The 25,034-nt window shown below is 38.1% G+C and overlaps 3 protein-coding genes and 1 long non-coding RNA gene across 7 annotated transcripts; 2 read left to right on the top strand and 2 right to left on the bottom strand.

The window, feature by feature from the left end:
• Positions 1 to 417: 417 nt before the first annotated feature.
• slco1c1 (solute carrier organic anion transporter family, member 1C1) lies at positions 418 to 18,382 on the top strand. 2 transcript variants are annotated; one of them, XM_077722226.1, is made up of 15 exons: positions 418 to 618; positions 3,710 to 3,882; positions 7,575 to 7,716; positions 9,017 to 9,149; positions 9,289 to 9,401; positions 9,488 to 9,634; positions 9,995 to 10,093; positions 10,997 to 11,230; positions 11,307 to 11,471; positions 11,657 to 11,852; positions 12,182 to 12,347; positions 13,206 to 13,378; positions 13,835 to 13,899; positions 14,195 to 14,312; positions 14,378 to 18,382. In XM_077722226.1, the coding sequence occupies exons 2-15, from the start codon at positions 3,787 to 3,789 to the stop codon at positions 14,613 to 14,615; spliced, it is 2,085 nt and encodes a 694-aa protein (XP_077578352.1). In that variant the 5' UTR covers positions 418 to 618; positions 3,710 to 3,786; the 3' UTR covers positions 14,616 to 18,382. The 2 variants fall into 2 exon arrangements, with proteins under 2 accessions (XP_077578352.1, XP_077578354.1); XM_077722228.1 differs by lacking the exons at positions 418 to 618; positions 3,710 to 3,882 and adding an exon at positions 6,478 to 6,604.
• On the bottom strand, positions 17,083 to 21,237 carry bcap29 (B cell receptor associated protein 29). The gene is made up of 8 exons (XM_077722230.1): positions 21,094 to 21,237; positions 20,635 to 20,742; positions 19,966 to 20,066; positions 19,755 to 19,902; positions 19,546 to 19,681; positions 18,886 to 18,988; positions 17,930 to 18,030; positions 17,083 to 17,835 (listed from the first exon to the last, which is right to left on the bottom strand). Exons 2-8 carry the CDS (start codon positions 20,724 to 20,726, stop codon positions 17,800 to 17,802), a joined length of 717 nt encoding a protein of 238 aa, XP_077578356.1. The 5' UTR covers positions 20,727 to 20,742; positions 21,094 to 21,237; the 3' UTR covers positions 17,083 to 17,799.
• LOC144200228 (uncharacterized) lies at positions 20,877 to 25,034 on the top strand. 3 transcript variants are annotated; one of them, XR_013327068.1, is made up of 5 exons: positions 20,877 to 20,932; positions 21,571 to 22,924; positions 23,367 to 23,409; positions 24,616 to 24,783; positions 24,956 to 25,034. It is a non-coding gene; the product is annotated as an uncharacterized LOC144200228 (long non-coding RNA). The 3 variants fall into 3 exon arrangements; XR_013327066.1 differs by having other exon boundaries at positions 20,877 to 20,982; XR_013327067.1 differs by having other exon boundaries at positions 20,877 to 20,982; positions 21,571 to 23,177.
• Positions 21,709 to 24,383, bottom strand: dus4l (dihydrouridine synthase 4-like (S. cerevisiae)). Its single transcript, XM_077722229.1, has 6 exons — positions 23,955 to 24,383; positions 23,659 to 23,780; positions 23,447 to 23,564; positions 22,996 to 23,118; positions 22,711 to 22,937; positions 21,709 to 22,626 (listed from the first exon to the last, which is right to left on the bottom strand). Exons 1-6 carry the CDS (start codon positions 24,041 to 24,043, stop codon positions 22,361 to 22,363), a joined length of 945 nt encoding a protein of 314 aa, XP_077578355.1. The 5' UTR covers positions 24,044 to 24,383; the 3' UTR covers positions 21,709 to 22,360.

The following is a 25,034-nucleotide window of genomic DNA, read 5'->3' as shown; positions in this document are numbered from 1 at the left end:
ATATTAATAATAGTAAAAAATAGTAATTCTAATAATAGTTATAATAAATAATCGTAATTATAATATTAAATAATATAATAATAATAATAAAATAGTAATAATAATAATCAATAATGGGAATAATAATAATAGTAAAATACTAGTGATAATAATACATTATATTAATAATAATGAATACTAGGAATAATAATAATTATTATTATTACTACTACTAATAATAATAATAGTAATAATAACAATAACTGGATTATTATGATATTGTATTATTTTCCTGAAGTTGTCGACTATCCCAGGATTTTCCAAATTTCACAGTTGTCACTCCATCATTAATAGATATGAGGTGGTGGCTTTTATTTTGAAATGGCACTTCCTAGCGCATTTACAGCACATTGCCGTAATGCAGAGTCTGCACGGATCTAAATGGAGGCAGGCATGACTTGGGCTTTCGAGTGGAGCCTCAGAACAGAAGCTGAAGGAGCCGCAGTTAAGAAGCAGCGTCTCCGCCCATTCTCTTCCATCTGTCCGCCAAGTTGGAGCGGAGCTGCTTGACCCACGCCCACCTGCACGCTCCCCATCTGGGCATCTCCACGTCGACTCAATCGCGCGTTGTGACAAAAGGTAAGCGAATCGCTTTATTAATTTCACTATAATTCAGTGTTACTGGAAGCCAATTTCATAAGTAGATTCTTCCTGCAAAAGTAAACAAGATAAGAATGAAAAACAACAACATTGACGGCGTTTTCTCTCATCACGTGTTTATTAAATTCGATTCAGGGAATCAAAAATGTGTAGATCACCAAAAAGTTTTAATACTCATGATCATGATGTTTGTCTCAGTTTACTCACAATTGATCTTCCTCGGTGTACATTATTCAAATGTTTTATTAAACAAAATGCAAGCTCTAATTAAATGTGACGAGCAACAGGTGCCGATGCATATTATTCCTTTTAGTTTCTGCCATCTAACGGAGAACCATCGAATTTGTCTGCCTGTCATCTACTCATTGAATTTGATGTTTTTGAATATTTGAATGCCTTTCTTGTCATTAAACAAGTACAACGAGATTTAAAAGCGTAACCACTAGGTGATTAAGGATAGATCACAAAGCTTACTGATTCTGAAATTGCCTACTATTTGAAATTTAGATAATTCCCGGAATTCCCCTGACATGAGCAAAATAGACAGAAGCAAAAGGGAAAAAAAGTATTGGGTTATAATGTTGCACAAAATAGTCATTCCAAAGATTATGGTGTATCAGAGAGTGAGTGTTTATTATCATTTTTTATTGTATATGGTCTGGTGAGAACTCTCACATATTATGTGCATATGTTTTGCCAACAGATCAAAATGCTTCTTGCTCTGCAAAAGGTTCTGAGTTGTGATTTTATTATTATTGTTATTATGTGATTTAAAAAAAAACACATTTTTTTATGGTTTGCTATCTTTGGTGTTGGTGGCATGGCGACTGAGTGTTTAGCACATCAGCCCCACAGCTCTGGGTTCAAATCCAGGTCGGTCCATCTTTGTGTAGTTTGCCTGTGTGGGTTTTCTCCTGGTTGATTGGACACTCTAAATAGCCCCTAGGTATGGGTGTGAGTCTGCACGGTTGTCTGTCTCCTCGTGCCCTGCGATTAGATGGCCACCTATTCAGGGTGTCCCCTGCCTCTGGCCCAGAGTCAGCTGGGACAAGCTACAGCACCCCCCGCGGCCCAAATGAGGATAAAGCAGATCAGAAAATGAATGAATTAATAACTTTGGTATTGACAACATGGTTTGAGTATACATGGTTTGGCTTCACGTTTTGGTGCAGAAGTTGAACCCAGAGAGCAAACTTACTTGCTACAATGCCACATCATTTTTGGGCATCCTCAATGCATGCTCAGCTGCTCTTCTCTGCTGCGCTTTGCCATCTTACGCTAGTTTGCCTCTCCATGTCTCGCTTTCGCTTTACTTACCTCCACGGTTGCACTTGCTGAATTCCTGACGCGTCTTTGAACTGCTTTTCAGATAAAATGTCCTTATTTGAAAACCAACGGCGGGCTTTGTTTGGCTATCCCCGAGGGATCGTTGGCGGTGCCACATATAGGGTGGGGGGCTCTCCAGGGTTCTGGACTCACAAATGCTGTCTTATCTGATAGGAATACATGACCCTACCTACTCGATTGGTGGGGACGGCACATGACTACCCGACTGCTACTGCACAGCAGTTTTATTTTCCGCATGACTAACACACAGCAGAGTTGGTTCATGTCTATGTGCAACAAGATAAATTAAATTGGTCAAGCTCAGATCAGAGATCACAAAAATAGGACGTCAATTCATCCTTCATTATCACTGGAGATTTGTTCTTATACTCTGTTCTCTCATGATACATGACTAACACCTAAACACACTGAACCTTTCAATCCGACCTTTCACGCTTCTCTGGTTGCTGTGTGATCTCTAGTAAAAATAGTCATATCACGATAGCAACGATACTTACAATAGGTAGTATGTGCATTTCATCATGTTTTATATATCACTTCAGCTCTTTCGTTCTCTCTGTCTTCCGACCCTGCCCCCCTCTTTTTTTGGTTTATATTCTCTGATTAAAAGATGAATAAAATGGTTCAATAGCAGCTATGATAAAGAATGGCAGAAAATATTCTTATTTTTTAATATAAAAGAAGTTAGATAGACAGCTTTGTACATTTTAAACTTATTTTTCTTCCTTTTGCCTGTGTTGTCTTAAATGCCTGCGAGTAATAAGGCAGGAGCCCAGAATGCTATAAATAGGTGTACTTGTGTCTTCTTGTACTACAATTATGTGTACTTGCATGTACCTCTACTAAAAGGATGTGTGCTTGTACTACAAAACGTGTACTTGCGTGTTATTGTACTAGAAACACGTCCACATGTTTATTAGTACTACATGTAGGTCTTGCAGGACTACAACATTATGTACTTGCTTGTACCTGTGCAGTCCCATTTTTGGTTACCAATCTTACATAGTGATCATTTCATATACAATTTACTAAAGTATTTGTTTGCTTTTGAAATGTGCGCATCAAAATGATTTAAATTATTTAATCGTCATAAACTGTACTTTGCCTAATTTAACATATCCATGAGATCTAAGTAGAAAATCATTTTCGGATTACTTTCATCAGGGCTGTGTAATAATGTTGGTTTATCCTGGGTTCATATTACTGATCAGTGGTTATTGTTTTTGATACTCCCTCTGAACATTTTTGTTATTGTCAGAGGCAGCGGGAATCGTGGGAGTTTGAGTGAAGGACTGATTTGTTTTGAGTAATGCTGTTTAATGAATGTCACAGATTCAGCAGGGTATGCAGCTAATTACCCCATGGTGCATCCCAGAGTTATCTTTAAAACACAAACATTTTTTTTCAATATGAAATTAATTGTAGCTAAAGATGGAAACACTCTATAGTAATTGATTGATGTATGTACATTCTCATACTTTTTAGGACCTAGAATTGGTGGCCACAACCATGCACACACAACAATGAATTATAATTATAATTGTACATGATTCGATGAATTAAAAAGTCCTTTTTTCCGTTTAGCCCTGTTTTTAAACATTAAAAAAAATGACTGTCAGTCTAACTCTTTTAACTACTTTCTCGTGTACTCCCTTCAGCCTGTTGTAAGATGTTTCTGTTTGTTCTGAGAAGTGGGTCACATGCTTAAATTATCCATTTACAGGCTTGCATGCATCAGTGCCAAGAATTTGCACTTCGTGGAAGACTACAGCAAAGCAGACACAGTGACCTTTCAAGAGGATGGAGATGGGAGCAGAGCGCGGCGGCTTGCAGAAGAATCAATGCGGTGACAATGTATCCAGAAAAATGTGCTTCTCATCCTGCTCCAGTCTTAAGGCCAGTATTTGTTCTAACTGAAAAAAAGCTTGGCAACATAGCAGTCCAGATCCAGTAGAAGTCACTAAAGTCCGAGTTTCCATTGATATCAGTTTCCCCATTTTAAGACAAACAACTCTCTTCTAGATGTTAACTACTGTCAAACAAGGTTTTCCATTTCTTTCAAAATGCAACATTTTTTTACCTTGTTGCGCCAACATTTCCTGATTGTAGCATGTATGTATAAATCCATCGACCAAAGCTGGTGTTATGAATAATTTTAGGCATATTGCATATTACTCTCAGAAATGTAAATGCCTTACACTCCATTATTTTAATTAAATATACAATAGTACTGTATTTTATGAACTTTAAGTTTCATTGGAATACAAGGCACTCATTTAATTAATGGCCTATTTTAATTATTTGTTTTATATACAAGGCCCATGCAGTAGTAGTGGTGGGGCTGGGGGTAGTTGCAGTAGTAGTTGGTAGTTGTATTATAAATCAGGTAGATGGGACTGTGCTGAAGGGAATTTCAGACAATGATTAGATAAGTGGTAAACACATCAGCTTTGCAGTTCTGGGGGTTGTGGGTTTGATCCCTGGTCGGTCCTCACTGTGTGGAGTTTGCATGCTCTCCCTGGGCTTGCGTGGGTTTTCTCCAGTTCCCTCCCATATCCCCAAAACATGGAGGGTAGGCTTGTTGAACACTCTAATTTGCACCTATGTGCCCGTAGATAGCTGGCATAAGCTCCAGCACCCCCTGCGACCTTTGTGAGGATAAGCAGTTCAGTTTTAAGTGGGTTCCTTACTAAAAGCTTTACATAAATGCTTCAAGTTTTTTTTCTTTTTTGTTTTGTTTAATTCCCTGGCAAACTGTGCACTTAAGTATCACTCGTTAGAACTATTTTTTTCCACAGCAGGCGTTTTTTTTTTATAAGCACATCTTCTTTTTCCCCCCCTGGCCTGACAGCTCACGCCGACCAATTGGGTATGGTAAATGATATCTTGTGACAAACCCCAAACGATCACTGTTCCATGTCTTGTGGTTAACTTGTGTTGTGGCGAGTAATGTAACAAATGCGACGGGTTATAAAACTAATATCATTAGTATTTTCAAAGGAGCCATGCGCTTAACTGGGAAAAATAATTTCATTAAAGTAATGTAGTAGCACAGTGCAGAGTGGTAGACACATCTGCCTCACAGTTCTGAGAATGAAGGATAAATTCCTCTGACTAAAGTAATGTGTCATATTGGCATTGAAATTATTAGAATGCCCTTGAAAACTTGCACCTTTGAAAATGAATGTGGCCTTTGACATAATTTTCCTTTGAAAACCTATTGTAAAATACATTGAATGTAGAATTAAGACTGCTGTTCATCTTGAAACATAAGCCTCTTGAGAGGCGCAACAGTGGACTTGGCATTTATTGGCTTGTGCCTTCAGGCAGAATTTGAACGGTCTCATTGATTATTGTAGCGTAATAAAAATAAAAATGAAGTTTAAAAAAAATCACTGGTATTTTCCATTGTGTAACTTTGACACTTGGCAAAATCTTTTCAATTGACTTTACTATTGACATCTATTTTCCTCACAAATTGTGTCTATATTCCTGCTCAAAGAAAATCGCTGAAAAACACGGCGGACCACAACATGACTGTAATGTTTTGGTTAGACCACCCCAGGCTTTTCCATCTCAATCTCAGCCTTTCTTCTACGTCAAACAGCCTTTAAAAATAAGCTGCAAGTCTTCTTTCAGGGTTTGTGCAACTTTAAATGAGATCAAAAGCGCTAGTTGGTTCTTCATCCACATGAAAGTGATGTGAGACAATAGGGTTCAAGCTTATCATAATACTGTGTCTCTGGACAGACTTCATTTCTTCTCAGAATTGTTTAACTTTGGGTGGGACGTGGCACAATCCCATAGAACAGAAATCCTATCCTTTTTGTTTATTGTTCCTGTAAGGATAGAAATTGGATGGCAACATCCCTGAACAAAGGTTTAATGATTGTGTCATATACAGTATAACATTCTTGAGAAAACAGTTACAGTACAATGCAACACTGCACCCAAATTTAGTTCAAAGTGAAAACTCAACTTTGAAACATAGGTTGTTACAAAAAATATTTTGAAAAACAGCATTTTATCTGAACAAGGTATACAAATGTTGGTTTTGTTCTAGAACAAACAATCTTATTGTGGGCTATAAATGACTCCATTCTCTAATTGGAGCAAAGCTGCTCTACATTTTCTAACGCTTTGTTTACCCTGCATTCAAGTTAAGGGGATTTTTAGCAATGCTTGTGTTTGTGCACACAATAACTTAAGAGCCAGTTTTCACATAATTCTGCTAATTAAGCTTATTACAATATATGGGCGATTAAATGTGGACCAACAGCTTCTATTGTCGCAAAATTCACCAAGAAACTGCAAACATCATTCCCCAACAAGCAAACTTAGACATATGTTTACCAATGGGCTGGTTGAGTTGAGCTAAAATAGCAAATTGTTAATTTATCATCAACTAGTGTTATGAAGCTGCCTGATTGTGGTAGTGGTTTACTCACCTAACTTCGCTGTGTGGCTCGATTCTCGTGGTGGCCGGATGATTGCGAGTATGAATGGTCGTCTGTCTCTCTGTGTATCCTACAGCTGACTGGCGACCAGTCTTGGGTGTAGTTTTCCTTTCGCCTGAAGTCAGCTGGGATAGCCACTGCAAACATTACGAGAATGTGCGGTACGGAAAATAAATGGATGAATATACCTATGAAAAGGTTTTGTAAAAGCAGTATAGAGAGGGCCTTACTAACCAGCTCTGTTTTGTTCATCAATGATCACATCCTTCCTCACCAAGTTTATCCGAGCATTCCTTTGTAGAAACAACTTCCCGCTAATAGTTGGAGAGTTTATAGTCTTCATAACACTGACTGCTGTCACAACGCCTTATACCACGGATTTTATAAATTATTTAAAAAAAACATATATATATATATATATAAAATCATGTTTTTTTTATTTTTATTAATTAATAGAAACTGTTTCATGGTACATCCTAAGACAGGGAGTTTTAATTTTGTTGATAGTTATATACTCTTCACTTCCGGTGTATAGTATATAAGAGGCCTTTCATCATCTAGAAGATGCTTTCACTGTAGTACAAAAGAACAGTGCTTTGAATCCAGCGTTTTTTTTTCTATTTTAGCCATTTTTGATGTCATCTGTTGTTGAAGATTCTGCCTGTGCAGCATAGCCAACAGCAGATTCATACATAGCATTTGCATCAATTTGTGTTTTATTTGTGAAAAATCAATTATGATATGATATATCGCATGTTGATTTTGCTTCCTAGTATGAAAATTATGGTTTGCTTTTTATAGCCTTAACCTTTAATGACAAACTGGATACATATTTCCAAAACACTGTTGGGTTTCTGATAGATAATTGTGCAAATCTAATAGAAACATTTCATAACCTAATGGGTCACAAAAGTCATTTTGAATGGGATTCAACACTTGGGGCACTTGTAGCATTAGATAATGTGCCTCTGAGAGTAAGTAAGGTAGTTGTGAGCAAAAATATTGCTCTTTTCACACAATCCTGTGGTACAATAACACATTTAAATATTGAGATGAATAACTTTGTTTTGACTGTGTCTTCTCGTGAAATACAAATTAATGTGTCCTTATTCATTTCCTTTCTCCCCATAGATGTTTCTGGTAGCTTTGTCCTTTGCCTATTTTGCAAAGGCTCTGTCAGGGAGCTACATGAAGAGCACAATAACTCAGCTGGAGAGGCGCTTTGACATTCCGAGTTACCTAATAGGGATCATTGACGGAAGCTTTGAGATAGGTGAGTTGATTTGCTTGCCATCACTTTTATACCTCTGTGTCAAAGCCATGTCATCCACTCACCCCACACTTGGAGTCTTTGGCAAAATAAATGGGTCACAAAGTTATTTGAGGTGCAGAGAAAGGATTTCTTGGGCTTGTGTACATGTTAGGGATGTTACCATAACTGCACTGCAACACTTCCGGTAACTGACTCTAGCTTCCTGGTCTTGTTTGGGATTAAGATTGTGTTTTGCGCTTTTTTTAAAGTTTATATTACAAAGAAAATGACTACAGGTTGTGGCTCTGTAAAATCCAATTTATAGAATTCAGAAAAAAGTACCCTCTGAGTTAATAGCAGGACTTTAAGGTTACACCCAAAATATGTTGTCCATGTCAGGGTCACCTATCCCAGATAACTTTGAGCAACAGGTGGGCTAATCCCTAAACCGGTCAACAATTGGTTGAGACAGACAACATTCACACTAAAAATCTCACTGCAATTGAGTGGCAAATGATCCCACACTGCCTGCGCTGAATTAAGATTATTGCGTACAATTGAAATTCAAAAGCAATTTCTGATTTCTGCAGATTATTTTTTCTCAATTTACATAAAGTCACTGAGGGCGTAGTGGTACATTTGTCCTACTTTAGGCAAATGCTGCATGATCAATCCTCACTCAGTGATAGATGTGTGTGTGCCTGCAAACGGTTGTCCATCTCAGTATGACTGCTTGGCAACCAGGCCTGGGTGTCTCATCCACCTTGTGCCCGAAGTCAGTTGATATGAGATGGTTTATACATTTCATATAAAAATTGAAAAGGTCATCTATAGCACTCTGAAGCGGAATTACGTAGTCCTTTTTCTCCTGTAAAATATATTCATGTGGTCAAGGCAACCAGCTACTTCTATAGAATTGTTGCCAGGGAAACACTGAAAGGAAGGGCAACACCAATATCAAGCGGAAACAAACGTACAAATTCAGCAAATGGAAAGTGCATGAAAGATTCTTCTACTGTGGATGCCTGACTGTATGTGGTTTGGCATTCGTTAATTGTTTTACATTTTTTCGCCATTCTTTGCAGAAAATGTCATATTTTATTTTCTGTCACGTTGGGGGAAAAAAGTCAAAGTTTTGTTGTTTTTGTAGTTAAATACTATATATGGTACCGCGTAATGAAAGTTATTAAAGGTGGTTAATCCTTTCCAAGTGCACATTGGCATGTATATTTTGCAAGATTCTGCATGCAAGGGTTGCTGCTCCAAATATTAGAATAATTTGAATGATATGAAGTTACTAATATTTGATCTCTTCTAACAGGCAATCTGTTAGTAATAGCATTTGTCAGTTACTTTGGTGCCAAACTCCATCGACCAAAGATCATTGCAGTAGGCTGTATTCTGATGTCCATTGGTACCTTCATCATTGCCCTACCTCATTTCATCATTGGACGGTGAGTAACAAAAAAAAAAAAAACTTTTAGTGAACATTCTGCTAGGTTTATTTTGATCAGTTGGTTTCTATAGCGCAAACCAGATGGAAATAAGTCACTAACTTTTGCTTTTCATTTCTATTCTACGGTTGGTGTACAGTTATGAATTTGAATCATCAGCACGTTGGGTTGTGAATTCAAGTCTTACCCCATCCCCATGTTCCACGGCTGACCTCATCCAGGATAATAATTTACCTGAAGTGCCAGTGACAGGTTCGTGTCTGTTCATATAAACACACTTAAGAGATGCACTTTCTCACAGACACACACATGTACCACTATGTAATAATCTCCTCCAGATTGTGAAGGAGATTCCAACCTGTCAATGTGGATATATGTACTCCTGGGAAATGTCTTACGAGGGATTGGAGAGACTCCTGTCCAGCCTCTCGGAATTTCTTATATAGATGACTTTGCTAGTGAAGAGAATGCTGCTTTATATGTGGGTAAGAAAACAATTTTCAATATCCCTGCGGTATCTACTATAAATGCTAATCTACTGCCATACTAACTGAGGTTTTTCTTTCTTATATACTCTACACGAAAAAACGTTGAATCACAAAAATAATATTGTTTTTGTCTGTCAATAATAGTAGTTATAACAACAGTAACTCAGACGCAGTATGTTTCCAAATAATTCCATGCTAAACCAACAACATGGCTTTGTTAAACCAAAATGGTGTGTGGTTACAGTCCTGCCAAAAGCCCCCTGTCACAATATTAAACCAATAAATGCCATCTTATTTTTATAAATAGTACCTTCAATACTTCTTTTAATTTGAGAATGTGTTATGTGTTCTATCTAGGGTGTGTGCAGACCATCTCTGTGGTGGGGCCTGTCTTTGGCTACCTGTTAGGCTCCTTATGTGCAAAAATTTATGTGGACATAGGATTTGTAAAATTGGGTAAGTTGTTGTATTTTTACATTTCCTGGTCAGAGAAAAATATCACTTATGTTTTATCAAAACAAGGTTAGGGCTTAGTCTTACAATGTGATTAGTGATATTAGGAAGGCTGTTTCCTGGCAGTCTTCTCATCTTTAATGAAAACAGAAGCATGATGTTATCGTCACAACAGCATGTGTAGCAGATGTATTGAGTGGGAGTCAGCACAGATTTTCAGGATTAGCAACAATTAGTTAACGAACCAGAGAAGCTTTTAATCAAATAGAGTGCTGCAATGAGAGTGAAAGCAAGAATACAGCTCATCTTACTCTCTGTAAGGTATTGCACATAAAGTAAGGGTCTATATATGAACAGAGATTAGAAATCACAGGTTTCACTTTTTGCTTACTTGGCTTGGAGATCACTGTGGTTAAAGTCATAAAGAAGAGACCATTTATTTTCAACCTTAAATGAATTAAGTGTAATAAAATAAAGAAGTAAAATATTACTAAAATGCTGCAACCATGAGCGCAAGTTTCCATGTTCACGGGAATAAAAGAAGCTATTTTGCATGAATAAATTCTTAAATAGTCAAAGAAAAGTTTATCGCTACTTGGATAAAATGGTGAGGTTACTAGTAAAATTTGGCAATTTGTATGACAAAATTTAATGCATTGGAAAAACAAAAAGCAACAACCTAAAGAAAGTTATGATAATCTAACATTGTAAGTACCTAAGCACTCAATATTTTGCATTTTTATTAGTAACTTGAGTATTCTTGAGTCATGTTATCACATTACACAGCTTGATCAATGTAAAAGTTTCAATAGAAACTTAGAAGTTTTTCCCAATTGCCTTAAGATCTTATTTTAATTGCTATAAAAGTGAACAATATGTAATGTCTCTTTATTCATCCCAACACAGAAACCATCACAATCACCCCAGCGGATTCCCGCTGGGTTGGAGCCTGGTGGTTAGGCTACCTCATAGCTGGTGTCATCACTCTCCTTTCTGCCATTCCATTTTGGTTTTTACCTCGCTCACTACCAGTTTCAGGCTCACCTAAGCCTGAACAAAAAGGTTTTATTAAAGACTCTACCTCCACGAAGCACAGATATCCAGGCGAGGAACATACCAGTTTCATAGAGATGGCCAAAGGTGAGTATAGCAAAGACTAACAAAATACTATGAGCTGGAATAACAGTTTGATCCTGATTCCTTTGTCTTCTCCCAGATTTTATTCCAACTGTAAGGATGCTGTTGGGGCACCCTGTTTATTTGATCTACTTGTGTGTGACAATCATCCAGCTCAACTCTCTCATTGGAATGGTTACCTACAAACCTAAATACATTGAGCAGCACTTCAGACAATCTGCTTCAAAGGCAAACTTTTTAATGGGTAGGAAGAATTTGTGTATAAAAGCCTGAAATATATGTGTAGCATACTACTTATGGACTGTATTCTGAGTGTGTTTCTTTTCAAAGTGATCAACATACATAGATCCCATATGTGAAATAAGTATACGTTGTATATTTCTCCTCTAATTACAACTGGTGTTTCTGTGTTTTGTTAAAAAATCTCAGGTGTGATTAATATCCCAGCGGTTGCGCTTGGGATTTTTTCTGGTGGCCTTTTGATGAAGAAGATGAAGCTGAACATAATGGGAGCAGCAAAGTTTGCTTTTACCACATCTTTCATCGGTTATGTTCTTTCACTGTGCTTCTTTCTGATGAGTTGTGAGAATGCAAAGATTGCGGGAGTCACGCTTCCATACAACAGGTGGGTTTTTAAATCATTTCACGTGCAAAAATCAAACCCCAAGAGGGCGATAAAGCATTCATCCTGAACACAATGTATTCCTGCCTCAAAGCAAATCTGATGTACATTAAACAAATCTATAAATGTAGCAGGTAAAATGAACTGTAGTAACATATAGTGTGTATTACTTACAATTAACCAGTTTAACTAATATTATTTCATTAGGTGATGCATGTAAAAATAGTATACTTTGCTCGCAACTGGAATAGGTTTGGGTTAAAATGAAGAGTTGTACTTTGTACTGTAAAACCACAACCAATCAGTATTTTCTAATTTCTTTTTTCTTGCAGCATGGAGGGAATATCTTATGACAAACATTCTGTGTTCAACACTTGCAACTCCAACTGTTTTTGTTCTGCTAATAACTGGGACCCAATCTGCGGAGGGAATGGCATCACATATGTTTCTCCCTGTCTTGCGGGCTGCAGCAGCTCAACTGGCTCAGGGAAAAATACAGTAAGCCAAATTCTAAAATCATGAAATAAATATCTGTTAAAATGCTGGACTATGTTCAAGAGGCATGGTGCACAAGAAAGAATTTGAGCACAACACTTCATAGTGGTTTATTACTATTATTATTATTATTTTGATTACTCCAGAGACCCATATAAGATCCTAACATTTACTATTCAACAAAGAATTCAAGTTAAATCAAAGTAACTCTCACCTACTTCTGTTTTGTTTGTTTCTTTACAAAAAAAACTGCTGTTAATGCCATTTCCAATGAAGTTGCGACGTTGTTTTAAACATAAAAACAGAATACAATGATTTGAAAATCACGTTTAAGCAATATTTAATCAAATGCAATATGGAGAGAAGATATTCATTGTTCAACCTGATACACTTTAATAATCATTTTTAATTACTCTGCTGCAAATTTCTCTGTCTACTGAATTCCCTTGAATAATATTAGCTTTTCTGAGTAGACTGCAGGACATACTACTAATAAAACGTAATAATTCATCTCCTCCAAACAAGGCCCAATCTATACGCAATATAATAGCAGTTCACTGAAGCCACCAGGACTTCTCATTGTATGTAGACCAAAGTTAATCAGATCTAACTAGCGTTTGCTGCTCCCAAAGTGCCAAATGAAATTCTTTCAGGCTTAAAACAACCCAAAAAAAACAACAGTGTTAGCTGACCCATCCTCCCATTGTTCAGTTTTATTTGAAAAGTAGTCCTCAAAAGGCCTTGAAGCCTGACCCCACTCCACTCTTCAACACAGAGTCCTCCTATTATTTGATGTCTGAGAACCAGTATATATGTGCCCATACTGCATTGCGTTTTCTCTAATCAAATATGTTTGTTCAGGTCTTCTCCAACTGTAGTTGTGTCGGCTTGGCTGGTAACTTGACAGCGAGTACAGGTCAGTGCTCCGATAAGGACGACTGTGACAGGATGTTCCCGTACTTCTTGGCTCTCTCAGTCATCACTTCCTTCATCATCTCCCTGGGAGGGACACCGGGTTACATGCTTCTCATCAGGTAAGCCTTGCTCCGGGGCTCATAAAAAGCTTTCATGCCCCTCATCCTTTGATCATCAAAGTTATTTTAAGATCAGTGAGTGGACCTAACTCGATGTTACTAAGGGACTTTTCCATGCATATTGCATGATTTTTGATTTGGATACCGCATGATTAAATGCTTTGCACTACATTTTCAGTCGTAATTGCATTGCTAACATAAGGACCTTTGCTTCATTTAGATCAAAGCATCCAGAGACAATTTAATGGGTGAATCATAGTCTTGGTGTAGTCATTTTAAATTTCTACAGATTTGAGATTTATGTAGACAGAAATCCCACTGGGATTCCTGCCAACCTTAAGTCCCCTGAACGGAGTACCAGTCCACCCCCATTTCCCTGTACAGACACTTAACACACTTTTCCACACACACATACACACATATACATATTCATGCCTTCATTTTCCTCCTTTTTAGGTGCATCAAACCACAGTTAAAATCATTTGCCTTGGGATTCCACGCTTTAGCAACACATACACTTGGTAAGTTCCATCAAACTATTTCAAGTAAAACCACTACAGCCCAATTTGAATGTGCCTCATTGTAGACAGAATCAGTTCTTTCTTAAGAGCATCTTAGATTGACCAATGTGGTCTGCAACTAAGAATGATGCTTTCAGGGCCGGCACGTTTGGTGAAGTGGTAACTGCAGCTGTCATTTAAGTTTAATGTTTCAACAAATTGCAAAGTCTTATCATTTAAGTCAGGGTGTTTTATTTGAATATAGCAAAAACGTTTTATGCCTGACTGCTGAATTGATTTGGATATGTATTTACAGCAGGAATCCCAGCACCCATTTATTTTGGAGCAATCATTGACACCTCCTGTTTGAAATGGGGTCAGAAGCGCTGCGGTGGAATAGGAGCTTGTAGAATTTACAACACTACAGCATACAGGTAGAACTTTGTTGAATAGGAAATGTTGCAAATGCCACATTTTTTTTCCCACTCTGTCTTCTCAGGATAGCCTACCTGGGTCTTACTCTGAGCTTGAGGACAGTCTCCTTTTTACTTTGCATCCCGGGCTTCATCTTGCTCAAAAGGCAGCTGAAGAAGGAGGAACATGACCTCCTTCGAAGCTCTCTGGCCAATGGCGGAACAGAGCTGGAAGCCCTCAGAAAGGAGGAATTGGTGATCACAAACTCCGAGACACAACAAAAATATTCCGAAAATGGCACAGACCGCGAGACACGTCTCTGATTTGCCATGGAAAAAAAACTAGGGATCATTTTTCTTCATCACTCACACAGATGAACAAACACACACACATACACACAGTGATACTCATGAAATTTGCAGGGAATCATATTCAAACTGAATATTCAAAGGTTTCATTCTATATTTAATACTCTCGTGTGCTTTGGGGCTTTCAGAAATTTTATATAGTGTAGCTCAAATATTTCTCTTGAATGTACTTTTCTTTAAAAAAAAGGGTATAGAACTGCTTTTATATATGGAGTATTTTTGCCGCCCTAAAAAGTAATGAGAAATTTAAAAGAAATAGGAGTATAAAGTTGAATTGCAAGATTATAGTTATTTTTTAAATATAAAAAGTAAAAGTTATTAGCAGATGAAAGGAAAAAACTATTTACTAAAATGACATTATCCTCAAGGAAAATAATCTTACATTACTTAATTTGCTCTTTTTAAATTCTTATCAATTTGAAAACTATTTTCTTACTGATTTATTTAACATTGTAAGATTACACAGTTTACTGTTCCCGTGATAACAACTTTATCTATCTATTTTAATTACACTTACAGTTCAAACTATTAATGACATGCTGTTTTGATTACAGTAAACCTGTACTCTGATTTGCATTATAGTTTAAAAGTCTGGGCGATTTGAATGTTTAGTGGAAAAGTGTAAGATATTGAATGGGTAGAAGGAAACATTGAAGTATCATGAGACCAATGATGATTTACAGGAAACACAAAGAATGAATACTTACTTGGAGCCCCACTACTGGAAAAAGGCTTTGCTACTTTTGAATAATCCCTTTTTTTCTGTGGAACAGCACCTGGACAAGGAGTTGAGTGCCAGACCCTTTAAGGAAAGAACACGTGGTCTATAATTGTCAAATAGAACAGGACCTGACTGTAACAGTAAAGCCTGCTAGGGGAGTGGTTAATAACAAGAGACACACCCGTTTCAAGAATCTGGGCATGAGTCATGAGAGGATGATCCAGGAAGACAAAAGGAATCACAAGGACTGTGTGGCACCTTATAAAGCCACTAAATCTCACCATGTCACGCAGTGACGGAAGGCTCGACCGAAGGACACCTTGGACCCCATGCAACAAATGCATATAACCACATTAAAACTACACACCAGGCAAGGTGAAAAAGTGCAGGGGACATGGAAAAAAACCCTGAATGTACAGTGCCATAAAGTGTCTTTCAAGACAATTTTTCCTCTAAGAAAGACTGCAAACTGGCCCTTGACACTGCGTTAGAAGACCAAAAGATTTTTGGGTAAAATCATCTTATTTTCAATGTATTGCCAGCAAGTCCAATTGATTGAATTGGTCAATTAACCCAACACAGGGAAATCCATACAAGATCAACTCTCAAAACGGTTGAAGCAGAATTCCTACTAATCATTGGATCACCATGATGCCGTAGAGCCGTTTGTCCTTCCAGGCCAACTCGTGACTTAATCCACTGCTAAAGAAAACACTTGCTCAGAAGGATTACAGACTAAGTGCCTCTTACTGCTTGGCAACAATTCCTGGCAGTGCTTTTCTGTACATTAATCTACAAAATCAACATCTTTCTTGTAACTACGGCCATCGTTAAGTGCCGCGGTTGCCTTGCATGGTTAGTTTCCATGCAATAAACTGCTTTGACCGATTGCTCAACCGTGACACAAGCAGCGTATTTAGTACAGTGCTGTAACGAATATAGTTCTACCTCAATATTGTTACACTTCACACAGCTGATTGATTTCATGTGATGTTTTTGCAGGGGTTTTTAGTGCGTGTTAAGAAAGTGATGCCAAAACGCAACACTGTCCTTTTTATTCTCAGGTGTTTATTATTTTACATTATTGGGGAAAGAAAACATCCATCCTACATGCTGAGCAATTGTAGATTTAAAGTGTGTAAATATATTGTCCTCATAAATGTAGATAACATTACTTTGTTAGACTTTATCCCTATTGAGGATGCATAATGAATAACCTAATTCACAGGTTCTATTTTATTGTGAATAGTGTATTTTAATTTAGCTGTATCGGGGTGCACCAGAAGGAAATTACCACATTGTAATTTGCATAACAAAATCTCATCTCATTTTCTGAACCACTTTATCCTCATTAGGGTTGTAGGGGGTGCTGGAGCCTATCCCAGCTGACTCCGGACCAAAGGTGGGGGACACCCTGGATCATTGGCCAGCCAATCGCAGGGAACAAGGTGACGGACAACCATACACTCTCACACTCATACTCATATCTAGGGGCCATTTAGAGTGTCCAATCAGCCTACCATGCAATTTTGGGGAATGTGGGAGGAAACCGGCATACCCGGAGAAAACCCACGAAGGGCCGGGGAGAAAATTACGTAACAATATTCAGAATGTATATCATTTTTTAAGTATTACTTTTGTACAAATGTCACCTGACAAGTAATAAAAAATATTCTATCCTAAAAAGTAATCGAGGTGATGTATTAAGATACTGGATTTATTAAAATAATTATAAAAATACAGCTAGGCATGCTGTGTGCACATTTTAAAGTGCACGGTACCTGTAAAGCTAATCACCCTTGATTAAGTGAACCAGTACATTGGATAACAAAATTTCAGGTCGAAACAACCATGTCCAACACAGTAAAAAGACACTAACAATCACCCATGCGCCTCCCTCAGACATGAAAAAGAATCGGTGTAAATGCCTGCTATTACCACTTAGATTGTTGCCATTAATACATTCAAATTAAGACATGGCAACTTACTTGCTCTTAGCTGGAAAATCCCTACCTTCGAGACTGCACTACTAAAATGAAAGAAAAATGTAAACTTGTGAGGAACTTACAATAGTAATGGAGGTTAGGAAAAGAAATACACAAAAGATACAGTTTTCCAAACATGGAACGGCTCAAATAAATAAGCTTAATGGATGTTTTTCTCTTCTGAAAATCATGCCTAATGCGCCATAGATATAACCAAACAAATAGAGCATTGACTAAAGTACGAGTTCTTAGCTGCACAGTGCCAGACGGAAACAGAAAAACAGCTGTGAAATTCCCCTTTAAAATACTAAGACATCAGAAGGGCCCTCATCAAAATCAACAACAAGAAAAAAAAAGGATTAATAGAAAAACCCTGTGTATTTTGGGCATCTTTTGTCACAAGACATTTGTGAGGAGCACTCTATTCCAAAAGTTAGTCTTCCTTCTTGTTTTCAGGACTTTGAAGATTCTAAAGAAGACGAGAAGTAAAACAACAAAAGTTACCGTGCAATTGTAATTTGGCTTTAGGCAAACATAAGGCTCCTATTATGATACATCCTCACCTGAAGCTCCTGATGTTCTTTAAGCAGTCTGTCGTACTCCTTTGTAAGGCCGTCCGTCTGTTTCTTCAATCCATCCGCATCGCATTCGGACTTTTTCAGTGCTGCATTTCACACAGACCAACACATTATTCATTGATCTTGCATGGGGCTTATCTTCACAAGGGTCACAAAGTGCTGGAGCCTTTCCCAGCTAACTACTACACAATTGGTCATCAGTCAATCGCAGGGTGCAAGGAGACGTACAACAGATTACTTAGTCATATCTAGCGATAATTTGAAGAAGAAACATGAAACGACAAATTGTTTCTATGATGACTGTGACTAGATTGAGAAGGCGGCAGCACACTCTCAGAGGCCCAAGGCAATAGATGTCAATGAATGCCTTTATTTGAGAACCAAAGCTCAAGGAAAAGAAAAGAAAAACTTACAATTGAATGCTATTCATTCAACATTTCGATATGCAAGGCTGATTTTAGGCTGGTCAAATTATTTCACTCACAAGCATCTGAGTGAATCGAGAAACTAATTTGGTCATAGAACAAACTAAAGCCTTAAATCTATCTCGAGAGCATTATGGTGGATTCTCTGATTTGTTTGTAAAGTATATTATGTATTGGAAGGTATTATTGAGAACATTTGTTTTTTTTATTTTTTACATTAGGTAACCACAACCAATATTTAATCAAGTAGATGATTACTAATTGGTGGTTCTGTTCCTTTTAATCCTCTGATTACCTAGCCTAACATACTGTTAGAAATTTAATGTATACTATTTCCCGTTTTTCCAAGATAAAACCTGATATTTAAAAGAACTTTGGCTTTCACCGTGTTCACATTTAAACTATTGCCCGTATTTGTGGTCGTGTACTGTACTGTGGTATGCCATAACTTGCAGTCATAAAAAAAATGTTGTTGGGTGTACTCATTTATGTGGGGAACTGTCAAATGGTACTAACCTTCTTGAGAAGTGTGCAATTGTTCTTGCAGTTTCTCCACCTCTTTCCTCAACAACTCCATACCCTCTGCAGTTGCTTTATCTCCTGTGCCCTCCATCAGAGTCTGAAAAACAATATCAAGTAAGTTTCCAAATATATGTCACATTGGAAAAGCCGACAAATCTCTATGGCTGGCTGCTCTAGTACAATTGTTTATTGGCAAACTCCAAACATTTTCCCTTAGTTTATTTCTATATATTTGTAGTCAAGACCTTCCAATAATGACAGAGTAAAATGTGGCCAATTCGTGGCGTATGTGGGAAGCTGGGGTTCGAATGCCAATTGGGAAACATCTGGTGGCGTGTATGTATATATGTATGTAGGTGTATGTAAGTGTATGTAGGTGTGTGTGTGTGTGTGTGTGTGTGTGTGAATGTATATGTATACATATATATGTATACATATGCATGTGTGTATGTGTGAATGTATATGTATACATATATGCAAACATATACATATGCATGTGTGTATATATACATACAAACATATATGCCTGTATATATGTATGTGTATGTTCATTAATATGTGCTGTCCCTTATTAAAGAAATCGAGCTCAATCTCAATTAAAAAAACAGACATTTGTCTCGGTATCTTTATACAGACTGTATAAGTGCAGGTAACCTTCTTCAGCTGCTCGTTGTCCTCCATGTGCTTTTGGGAAGCTTTAGTTGCATTGTCAGCCTGTGCCTGTAGGGCCGCGGTTGCCATGGACACTGAAGCAAGTTTGTTAACCAAGGTGACGACTCGCTTCATAACCCTTTTGGGGGAAAAAAAAATCTAAATTTAGGGAGTGTTTGTGTTGGAGCGGTGAGACTGATGCAAAAACTCACAGCCAAAGAAAGACAGCAAAGCCAGAAATGTAAAGGTTCCTCTGGCTTCGGAAAAGCTTCATGTGCATGTGGTTGTGCATGTTGGGCAGCAGCTTGGCATCTGTGCCCAGATCAGTAACAGAGTACTTCCTCACCTCGCGTACTGCATCTAAAGAGTAAGTTGTGATGTTAAAAAGATGTATTGTGCCATTTCAGATTTCAGTCCACTCACCGAGGAAAAGGACAATGAGGATGACAATCATTGTAAGAAAGAATCTGTTCCAAAAGCGGGCCAGTGGACTCCAGATCTTCAAACTGAAAACACTCTGCCACCTGTAAGAAAAGCACAAATACACACACACACACACACACAGTTATTACACTTCTTTCCTCAATTCACTTCTGATGAATTTCAGAAAATAAACTTAAGTAATTACGTGGTGTTGGGATATTGTTTAGTGATTTGAAAAAAATATTCTGTTGAGGTTTTCATCAAACATACTGACACATTTTAAGAGGTAAACATTTGTTTTGGTACCCAAAGATTTAATTTGTAATAGGGTACCATATTTCTGAATATACCATAATCGTACAAAGGCCATACAGTTCTGTGGTCGTGGGTCCGATCACAGTGTGGCACTTGCATGTTTTTGTGTGGGTTTTCTCCGGGTACCCTTGTGAGGATAAGGAGTTCAGAAAATTAATGAATGAATACCAGGATTTTTTCCTCCCTTCCCTGATTTTAGAAGATCTGGGAATATAAAAACTTTGACCCCCACCACAGAATAACCAGATTTCGAGATATCCAATTATGTTGACATAACCAGAGGCCGTTAGTCAATTTAGATCATCATTGAAGTTATCATTTAAATATAGACTAAGTATATGCATAATGGATCACCTCTTGGCCGAAATGAAGGGCAGGCACAAGATGATAAGGACTCCCATCTCCATATATAGGAAGAAGGCCACGACAGTCCATTGCAGCGTCATCTTTGGTGTGGATGAACTAGAAATAAATCAAGAAGGCAAGACATATATGAGCGAACGCAGCTTCCGCACCAGGTTCACGGGAGAGGGGCGGGGGGCGTGGCCAATCGTTCCTTAAGAACTTTTTATACGACCAGTTTTTCAACATTTCACGGCCCATCCCCAAGCTGGCTCACTTTGATCGGAGTTTCAACATGACGTGGGACAACGTAAGGAAACATTGTAACGTAAATGCAACTCTCAAAAGGCACGACCGAGGGTGCGTGTGAGAATTTATCATTCCTTTTGATATATTCCCCACAAATCGACAATTTACTTCAACATATCGACTTCAAATGGGACGAAAATAATAAAGAGCCTGTTAACTTACCAGGGGAAGTGCTAGATCGACGACTAAGCTGAAAAAATAACTTTTAACAAAGCTTGATTTGAATGCTGAAGAGTTGCGTCAATTCCATGTTTACTTGCTTACCAGACTTCCTATTACGTTGGAGCGTCCGGAAAGAAGGAAGCATTCCGCTTTCAAAATAAAAGTAATGTAACTGATGGAGTGCGGGAAACGTCAAAAAACAATCTTCGCAGCAACAAATTATTCATCAAAACTATGTAGTAGCAATGTCACCACCAACAAATTCACTTAATACCAGTGGTGGACCGTCAGGGCCTTCTCTACTGGCTTAAAACATCTGAATTCCAGCTTGATATTAGTTCTATTTTATCCATGAATACCTGATAAATAATTGTAAATTGTCGGTCAGATTCCTTTCATTGCTTTTCCCCTGGTTGCTATTCCAGATGCGTGTTTTCACATTTAACCAATCACATTTCAGCCATTATTTGTTGACAGGGTCAGAAATCTACCTGGAGTCCTTCACAGTCAGTCAGGAAATTTGGAGTGTCCAATCAGCCTACCATGATGGATGTCTTTGGGTTTGTAGGAGGATACCGGAGCACGAAAACACACACACAAGCGCATACACGAATGTGCAATTTTAGATTTTATTTTGTTAAATGATCTATCAATTCATGACTTGTCCAGCCTTCTTATCCAGTTCAAGATAGCAATTGTATTTCATTTTAAATTGTAGAATAAGAATGAGCATAGTATGAATAGAATTGTATTAATGTTTTCTCTTCATCTGTACAACATTTTTTATAGTAAGTATTAATACGTATAATTGCCTGCACATCTCAAATAGGCTGTTTTACACTGCAGATTTCCATCTTTAGCTGTGAATGAGAACTAGTAAAATCTGAGGGAGGAGTACCCATTTGTTATCGTATAGTTGGTATGCCCCCGACTTAAAATACTTTAAAACTCAGACCAAAAAACATCAGCCTATAATGCAGAGATTCAATACTCACTTGTTCTCTTTTTCAGCACTTATTTTGCAAAAATATTTCATGTAAAATCATCAAGTTAAGCTTACAGCATATTTAACAAGTGTCTTGGCTTATCTATCCATTTTAAAAAAATCTTAAGTAGCACAAAAATGTACCTTGCGTTTAGCTGTGATCAACCCTTGGGTGCACTTGGCAACAGGCTGGATAATAGCTCTCGAAGATCGGAGTTTGGCAACCCTGATATACCCTACACCAAACTTTAACTGGCATAGGCATTTTATCCAAAACCTGACTCAAATTCCCAAATCATGCACTGAGCCATATGTACTCCGCAGGTAGTCTATTACAGCTGAAGTACTACCTAAAGAATTAAATACTTTTCTTTCAGGCTGGGAGGTAACTCTCTCAAGCATATAGATGAGATGATTGTGAAAGCAAGTAAAAGGAGTCCCCTGCTGTACAGATATGTCCACCCAGTCCCATATACACTCCAAAGGGGTATCTTCATGCCCCGCGAACAGAGCCGGGTTCGCAAGCAACCCACGTGCTACCATCACACCTAGAATGGGTCAAATGAAACTCATTTCAGATTGATATTTTACCACTTGCAATGTTTTTTTTCCCAAAATAAAACAAGCCTTACCATCAACACCAGTGAGCTGGTGAATAGACTCCACATCACGTGGATACTTTATGTCGCCATTGGCAATGACAGGAATGGATACGCTGTCTTTGATTGTCTTTATGGCGTCATAGTGCACAGGTTGATGACGTTCCTCGGAAGTACGGCCATGTACTGTTATCCACGACACCCCTGCTGACTCAACCTTCTGGCACAGATCAACTGTCTTCCTCAGGTCGTTGTGAATTCTATAGACATGTCCATTTTATTACTACATTTTTCCCCCCAAGTTGATATTTTTTTTACCTTATTTTTATGGATGTTGTATAGTTAGGATTGTCAACTTGGCTCCTGACATGTTTGACCATGTCTTTAACCAGCTCTGGCTTGTTGATGAGGCATGCACCATATCCTGCAGACATAGCCCATCTGCAAACAAAATATATACAACTTGAGTTTGTTGCGATTATCACAGCATATAGACAATCGTACCTCTACTTATTAAATGGTTTGTCTAACTTGAATTTTTGTAGATAAAAACACATTTTACATGTAAATGCTCTAATTCACCAATTTAATAAAAAATACAGAATACAGGAAGTGTATTTCTATTCTAGGGAATGTTTGATTATGTTTAGTTTTAGCATTTAGTAACTTGAATTTCTTTTGTATCTTAGGCCAAAATATTCCTGGAGAGGCTTTTCATAACCGGATTACTTTGTAAGTAGAGATATTCACTATCTATGTATGTGTGCACCTTTGAGGGCATCCACAGTTGAGGTCAACACCATCTGAAAATGGTACAACAGCAAGTGCTGCATCAACCAGTGTTTGAGCATCATGAGCAGCAAATTGTACGATCAGGGGTCTGTCACCTGTCACAAACAAAGTAGCAGTTGTGTGCATCATTTCTATATATTCATGCATATTATGTTAGCAGTCGAAAGGGTCGATAATACTGCTACTTACACTCATTTGTGGTGAATTCACTGTCTCTGGCTTTAACTGATCTCACGAAGTCTGATGCAACTATCATTGGAGTGAAGCAAATGTCACAGTTATACTTCCTCACCAATGACCTGAATGCTAGTCTGTGGAGAAAGTATTATATATTACAGAATGTAGTACAGTATGACAATCGATTGACTGAACAGAAAGTACATGATGAACAGGTTCCAAAACAAGATTGTATTGACAGTGACGGTTATTGGGTTGGCTAGCTCTACTGAAGTAGAGGTGTCCTTTATTTATTTCAACTTACGTACTTTGAATATCGAACCATCGGTGCGCAAATCTTGACCACGTTTCCTTCTTCAAACATGCCGATGACACTTTTGTGGCTGGTGGTCTTCATCCTGCCAAGCTGCAGCGTGACAACTTAGCAATAATACAAGCTACTGCTCCTCTGTCCCCCACTCGTTGTTAGCCTGTCGTCCCTTAAACCTTTTCCAACTTCAAGTTACATACAGACAGTCAATAAAACTCATCAACTGTAGTGAGATCACGGAAAGAAGCAAAGTTTTAGGCTTGTTTTCAACCATCAAAAACGCAGACTTTCTTCCGATATGACACCATGCTTCATGTTGTGGGCGGAGCTTAAGTGCAATGGCGTGTAAAATTAAAAGCACAGTAGTATCATTTAAATGTCTAGAAGTAAAAAACAAACACCAAAGTGCATGTCATCACAATGTCCATTATGTGCAATACTACTGTATTTTAAAGGATTAAAGCCCAACCAAAAGTATTTACAGCCCCGCCCTCGCTCCACCCATTGACTAATGCATGTTTTTCTGAAAACAATGTATATTTCTTTTAAGTATTAAAGTCCAACCAAAAAGCATTTACAGCCCCTCCACACAAACATATACTGACTAATGCACGTTATTATGGATTTTTTTAAAAAAATTATTCGTCCTTTTTTAATAGGCGTGGCCGAGGCCAGAGTTCAAATAGCCGACGTCAAACGCGGAAATGGCTGATAGTTCCGGAAGAAAGACGGCCGTGCGTGCATGCGTCCTCTGCAGAGCAGCTCAAAAGTGAAGATTTGCCGACGAAATCCTGCCAAACTTCTCACGGGACGATGCTGCACATTTGGTACGCTGTCGTTTGGGGATTTCGAATCCCCAGTTCTCGTCTTAAGAGTGATTCGTTGACGTGATGTAGCCCCATGTGTGTGCAGACAGCAAAACGTTTGCAAACAAATTGGCTACGTTGCGTTACCGATCGCTCTCGGTTTAAAACGAAATCATTCCTTTGTGTGTTTCAGTCCCTCAACGAGCACTGACTGCTGGCAAACAAGAATGTGGCCAAAACGACCCGAAAGGAGCAGCTTGCCGACGCCATAA

The sequence above is a fragment of the Stigmatopora nigra genome, chromosome 8 (genome assembly GCF_051989575.1).
Source record: "Stigmatopora nigra isolate UIUO_SnigA chromosome 8, RoL_Snig_1.1, whole genome shotgun sequence".
In the NCBI taxonomy this organism is placed as follows: Eukaryota; Metazoa; Chordata; class Actinopteri; order Syngnathiformes; family Syngnathidae; genus Stigmatopora; species Stigmatopora nigra.
This window is presented reverse-complemented; position numbering and strand designations above follow the sequence as displayed.